The following is a 7132-nucleotide window of genomic DNA, read 5'->3' on the forward strand; positions in this document are numbered from 1 at the left end:
ATGGAGATTCGACTAGTGTTGAGTTTTTTGGATAAGGATAAGATTGGAACCATACAGCCACACGATGATGCTTTAGTGGTCATGCTCAGGATAGAAGGGTATGATGTGAAGAGGGTGTTGGTAGACCAGGGCAGTGGCGCAGAGATTATGTACCTTGACTTGTATAGGGGGTTGAACTTGAAACCTAAGGATTTGACAGCCTATGATTCACCTTTGGTGAGCTTTAATGGGAAATTTGTTATTCCAAGGGGTCAGATTAGACTACCCGTGCAAACAGGTTCAGAGGTAGTGGAGGTGGACTTTATTGTGATGGATGCATATTCTTCCTACACGGCCATTGTGGCAAGACCCTAGCTTCATGCCCTAGGGGCCGTTTCTTCAACTCTGCATTTGAAGGTGAAATATTCGTTGGGAGACCAGATTAAAGAGCTTGTTGGGAGTCAATCCATGGCTAGGCAGTGCCTGGTGGCTGTTATTATGCATTAGCCTAAAGTTAAGTCCTCGGCCTCTGCTGAGGAGGGCTCATAGCAATCAAGGATTCTAGTCCTATCTACTAATGTGTTGTTGGAAGAGGCAAAGTGTGAGAGGATGGAGGAAGTTGTTATAGATGGCGATCCAGAGAAGTTTTTTCAGGTCGGACCTCAACTGCCTCCTTGGGAGAAGGAAGAGCTGTTAGCATTTCTAAAGAGGAATATTGATGTATTTGCATGAAATGCTTATAAAGCTCCTAGAGTGGATCCAGACTTCATTTGCTATAATCTGAATGTCAACTTCGCTGTCCTCCCTAGGAAGCAACCACTTCGGTGCTCATCTAAGGAGCATTCTGATGCTGTTAAGGAGGAGGTGAACAAGCTTAAGCAAGCTTGGGTTATTAAGGAAGTGTTCTACCCTGAGTGGTTGGCCAATACAGTGGTGGTGTAGAAGAAGAATGAGAAATGACAGGTATATGTGGATTTCACAGATCTGAATAAAACTTGCCCTAAATACCCTTTTCCCATGCCTTGAATAGACTAGTTGGTGGATGCAACTGTAGGCCATCCACAGATGAGCTTCCTGGGATGCCTTTCAAGGGTACCATCAGATACCTTTGGTTTTGGGTGATCAGGAAAAGACAACTTTTGTCGTTCCTACTGGAAATTACCACTATAAGGTGATGCCATTTGGTCTAAAAAATGTAGGGTCTACTTATCAGAGGATGATGACTAGGATGTTTGAACCATAGCTAGGAAAAAACATTGAGATTTATATAGATGACATGGTGGTTAAGAGTAAGTTGGAATCTGAGCATATTGACGATCTTAGGAACATCTTTGAGATCTTAAGGAGACACAAGCTGCGACTTAATGCTTCCAAGTGCTTTTTTGGTGTCAGATCAAGGAAGTTCTTAGGGTAAATGGTCACTCACCGTGGAATTGAAGTCAACCTTGACCAAATTAAAGTAATTAACAATTTACAGCCACCTCGGAATCCTAAAGAGGCCCAAAAGTTGATAGGAATGACTGCTTCTCTAAACTGATTCATTTCTCGATTAGTAAACAGTTGTAGACCATTCTTCTAGTTATTGAACAAGTGGAAAGGATTTGAATGGAATGAGGAGTGTATCTTGGCCTTCCAGTAGTTGAAGGAATACTTGTCTTGGCCACCCATTTTGTCCAGACCCGAGGTGGATAAGGTTTTTTTTTGCTTATATTGTTGTGACTTCCCATGCGGTGAGCTTGGTGCTTGTATGAGTTGATAGTGGTGTACAGAGGCCAGTTTATTATGTGAGCAAGTCATTATATGAGGCCGAGGTCTGTTACTTACCACTAGAGAGGGCCATTTTGGCAGTGGTGCATGCTATTCGTAAGCTCCCCCATTACTTCCAATCACACACAGTTGTTGTCCTGACCCAACTTCCGCTTAGATCTCTACTTTGGAGTGCTAATTATACAGGGAGGATTGCCAAGTGGGGTACGATCTTAGGAGCTTTTGATATCAAGTACATGCCTCACACTTCTGTCAAGGGTTAGGTCCTCACTAATTTGGTCGCTGAGTTTGCTGAAACCCCATTTGGAGAAAAAGTTGAGAAACAGATCATGGATAGAAAATCAGTTGGCATGGTCTCCCTGCAAGAGCCTTTACCCTGGAGAGTACACGTTGATAGTGTAGCAAACCAAAAGGGATCTGGAGTGGGGCTAGTTATAATTTCTTCTAAGAAGCTCATTATTGAAAATCCTTAAAGTTGGACTTCTCGGACACCAATAATGTGGCCGAGTATGAGGCTTTATTGGTGGGGATGACTATGGTTTAAAGAATGAGAGGAAAGGTAGTGGAGATGTTTTCAGATTCGAGATTGGTTGTAGGCTAGGTAGGGGGAGAGTTGGAGGCCAGAGATCTTAGAATGCAAGAATATTTAAACCAGGTTAGACATTTATAGTCGGGATTTGAGTCTTTTACTCTATCACAAATCCCTATAAGTAGAAATACACATGCTGACTCTCTTGCCACGCTCGCAACCTCCTCAACACAAAATTTACCTCGGGTGATCCTTGTGGAAGATTTATGTAAACCTACCGAGATAGGGAGAAATGTGGTTCATGTTCATTAGATTAGGGTAGGTCTTAGCTGGATAGACTTTATTGTGCTATCCTTAAGGAAGACATCTTGCCCGATGATAAGTCCAAGGCCAACAAGGTATGGAGAAAGGCTCCTTAGTTTTGGCTGTTTGAGGACCAAAAGTTGTACAAGTGCTCTTTTTTTGGACCATATCTGCTATGCATATACCTTGAGGCAGTTGAACTATTTCTCGAAGAGTTACATGAAGGGATTTGTGGAAGCCACACAGGTAGTAGATCTTTGTCTCACAGGGCCCTCACTTAGGGATATTGGTGGCCAAATATGCAGAGGAAAGTACAAGAGTATGTGAAGAAATGTGACCAATGCCAAAGATTTGCCCTGAACATTCACCAACCAGGGGGTGTCCTTAACCCCCTGTCCAGCCCTTGGCCTTTTGCCCAATGAGGCTTGGATATTGTAGGGCCTTTCCCTAAGGCAGCAGGGAATAAGAGATGGTTGCTAGTCGGCATAGATTACTTCACCAAATGGGTTGAAACTGAACCACTAGCAAATATCAAGGATATGGATGCTAAGAGATTTATCTAGAAAAATATTGTCACTCGGTTTAGAATCCTTCAGACACTCGTCTCGAAAAATGGTCTTCAGTTTGATAACAAAGCTTTTAGGAGATATTGTTGCAACCTGGGCATAACAAATAGATATTCCACCCCGACATATCCATAGGAGAATGGATAGGTCGAGGATGTCAATAAGATTATAGTGAGTGGGCTCAAAAAGAGGCTGGATGACGGAAAGGGAAAATGGGCGGAGGAGTTGCCACACGTCCTTTGGATATATTGGACTACACCTCGTAGGTCCACTGGGGAGACGCCCTTTTCAATGACTTATGGGACTGAGGCTGTGATTCCTTTAGAGACAGGATTTCCAACGTTGAGAACAAGCTCTTTTACTCCGAGCGGCAATGATGGGTTATTGGAGAAGAGTTTAGATTTAATTGAAGAGCGAAGAGAAAATGCTATGATTCAGCTAGCATACTATCAACACAAGCTCAAGCAGAGGTATGACTCAAATGTAAAGTCAATGTCACTAGTGCCTGGAGACTTGGTATTAAGAAAGGTTTTGGATACTGCCAAGAACCCAACTTGGAGAAAGTTAGGGCCGAACTAGGAAGTGCCATATCGCATCACTTCAGTGGCTGGAATAGGTGCATATTATCTTGAAGATCTAGATGAAAATGTTGTACCACGCCTCTGGAATGTAAACAACTTGAGAAGGTATTATTATTAATAAAAGCTTTCTTTACATATTTTGGCTTTTTACAACATGCGTTATGCATTCTACTATTTGTTTGAATATCGAACAGAACCTTGGTCATGCTTGGCTCCTCAGACCACGTACCTTGGGTAAATTGATATCTTTCAATCATCTTTCTAAGTGTTAAATGGAACCTTAGCTATGCTTGATTTCTTGGACCACATACTTTAGATAAATTAATATTTAATGACATCTTTCTAAGTGTTAAACAGAGTCTTAGCTATGCCTGGCTCCTCGGACCATATGCTTTGGGTAAATTAATACTTCCTATTATTTTCCTGAGTATCAAACAGAACCTTGTCATGCCTGACTCCTTGGACCACATACCTTGGGTAAATTGATATCTTTCAATCATCTTTCTAAGTATTAAACAAACCTTAGCTATGCTTGGTCTCTCGACACATACTTTGGGTAAATTAATACTTAATGAAATCTTTCTAATTGTTAAACAGAACTTTACCTATGTCTGGCTCCTTGGACCACATGCTTTGGGTAAATTAATACTTCCTATTATTTTCCTAGTATCAAACAGAACCTTGTCATGCCTGGCTCCTCAGATCGCATACCTTGAGTAAATTGATATCTTTCATAACATTTTTCTAAGTGTTAAACAAAACTTTAGTTTTACCTTGTCTCTCGGACCACATACGTTGGGTAAATTAATACTTAATGACATCTTTCAAAGTGTTAAACAGAACCTTAGTTATGTCTAGCTTCTTGGACCACATGCTTTGGGTAAATTAATACTTCATATTATTTTCTTGAGTATCAAACAGAACCTTGATCATGCCTGGCTCCTCGGATCACATACCTTGGGTAAATTGATATCTTTCATGACATTTTTCTAAGTGTTAAATAGAACCTTAGTCATGTGGGACTCCTCAGATCACATGCTCTGGGTAAATTGATACTTTCTATTATCCATTTAAGTGTTGAAAAGAACGTTAGACGTATCAGGCTCCTCGGATCATGCACCTTGGGAAATTAACACTTGGAAAGTCCACCATGGGTTTTGATTAAAGGATTCTAAGGATACATTAATAAGACACACTTAAAGGGAAAAGGCTTAGGCACCATCTTTCCTTATTATTCATTTCATTTGACTCTTAGGACTTAGTCATTTTTCTCACCATGCATACATGTTTAATTTATTTGAGTTGACAGTTAGTTATTACTTCTAGCCTTCGTCAAAGTATGGGTGTTCACCTTTGGATACATCATCAGTTTAAAGATCTCAATAAAGAGCAAGACAAGGATTATAGCCAACCAGAAATAAGTATTGCAAGAAAAGTGAAGATTTAGAAAATAAAGTTGAAGTCTTTTCATCAAATAAAGGAGAAATACATTATAGACAATGGAAAACTACAAGTACAAAAGAAGAACTACAAAGGAAAAATAAAATCCTAAAGCTAAGCCTTGGAACTGGAGGAAGGTCTTCTTTGTTGCTAGGCTTAGAGGCAAGAGCATCTTTGGCCCTGGTAGTATCCTTGGATTTGTCCTCAGCCTCCTTTGCTTTGGTAGCAGCATCCTTGGCCTTGGAGCATCGTAGCGTCCTTTGCCTTAGCAGCATCCTTGGCTTCAGTAGCATCCTTGGCCTTGGCAGCGTCTTTGGCTTAGTAGCATCCTTGGCCTAGGCAGTGTTCTTGGCCTCTGGTGGAGCTTGGACTTCCTTTCCCTTGCCCATGTCCTTGGCCTTCTTAACCCTTTGTCCTTGGTCACCAACTTGGCAGGGCTCCTTTGGGACCTTGGAAGGAGGAAGAGAAGCCTCGATGGTGAGGGGCTGCTCTGTTGAGAGTGGTGCAAGAGCAGGGGAAGATGGGAGGTTGGCTGGAACCTTATGGATGTTAGAAGGGTAGTAGATGTTCCTAGCCTCCCTCCACTCTGAGGTAGCAGGGACTCCTGCAAGGTTGAAGGCCTCCAGCCACACTTCCTTGTAGTAGTCCTTGTAGACCTCAGCTAGTTCATTTGTCAGTCAGAGCTTAGTCTCTTGCACTCCCAGCTCGTAGGATGCTTGCTTTGAGGCCTCTGTGGCTTCCTCGGCCATCTGAGCGGCGGCTTTGGCTTTCTCCAGGTTAGCACTCAGCTCCAGGACCTGCTACTTTGCTATTGCCAGTTTAATCTTAGTGAGGTACAACCTTTTACTCTGGTCCTTGGCCTGGTCCTAGGCATTCTTCAAGCCTGCCTTAGCTCTAAGACGCGTCCTCTCCTCAGCAACCAGCTTATCGGTGAGCTCTTTATTTTTCTATTCAGATGCGCCCAAGGCCTTGTTGGCCTCGGTGCGAAGGTTGGCCTTAACCTGAGCATCATTCTGGGCGTCCTTGACCCACTCCTCGGCTACAAAAACTTCCTGGGCAACCTGTGCAAAAACAACAAGAGAATACCATGTTAAAGAAATATATATGTACAATGAAATAGTAATAATAAAACAAACTGGAAGGGCAACTTAGCACTTAAACTAAAAGTATGACTGTGAACCTACCATGCCCAGGTCCGTTTTCAAGGACATGAAGAGGTCTGGCTGTCTCATATGCCTTAAAGCAGCTATGCCTTTTGGCAAGAGGAGGGGTTGCTCCAGGGCCTCAGCTATATAAGAGGAGTGACCTCTCTGAAACTCCTTGATAGAGGAATTCCTTGGGATGGCAACTTCGTTTAACTTCAGCTGAGGAGCCCAGGTGTGGTGTTGTTGGCATACCTTAGCCACACCTGGGTCCTCCCTGCTCTTCACTGAGGTGGCCTGCCCTTTGTCTTGGGCCATTCTCTGCTTCTTGATTTCCTAGCGGACCACCTCACCTTCCTCTACTTCCTGCTCCTTCCTTTTCTTTTTCAAATTGGGTATGGGGAGCAGGCCAATGATAGGAGGGGGAAGAGAAGAGATGGGCTGGGACTTTAGGGCCTCATTGGAGGATGACCCATTATTCCTCCCCGTGAGGAGGTCCTTCAAGCCTTTTGCTTAGATTGAGTGACATCCTTTCTTCTTCCTTCTTGGAGCTGTGGTTTATTTCTGCAAATATGAGACCTGGGGTGCAAACACCTGAAGTTTTGTCAAGCTCACCCTCTGTGTCCGAGATCTTGACAGGATCTGCCCTTACCTCTCCTTCTTCCTCAAGATGGAATTGGTCTATCTCCTCCTCGAGTGAGAAGCATGAGGATGCAGTTTCTTCCCTCTGAGCCACTGCTTCAAGGAGAGCAAGAATGGGAGGCAGCTCAATAGGCATAACATCCTTTCGGGCAAGGAACCCAGGTACAGAGACGTCTATTTTGC

At 43.1% G+C, this 7132-nt stretch overlaps 1 protein-coding gene across 1 annotated transcript; it reads left to right on the top strand.

The window, feature by feature from the left end:
• LOC112035497 (uncharacterized) lies at positions 1-354 on the top strand. Its single transcript, XM_024068327.2, has one exon. The coding sequence runs from the start codon at positions 1-3 to the stop codon at positions 352-354; it is 354 nt and encodes a 117-aa protein (XP_023924095.2).
• The last annotated feature ends 6778 nt before the right edge of the window (positions 355-7132 follow it).

This window comes from Quercus suber, unplaced genomic scaffold (assembly GCF_002906115.3).
Source record: "Quercus suber isolate HL8 unplaced genomic scaffold, Cork oak 2.0 scaffold_127, whole genome shotgun sequence".
Lineage (NCBI taxonomy): Eukaryota > Viridiplantae > Streptophyta > Magnoliopsida > Fagales > Fagaceae > Quercus > Quercus suber.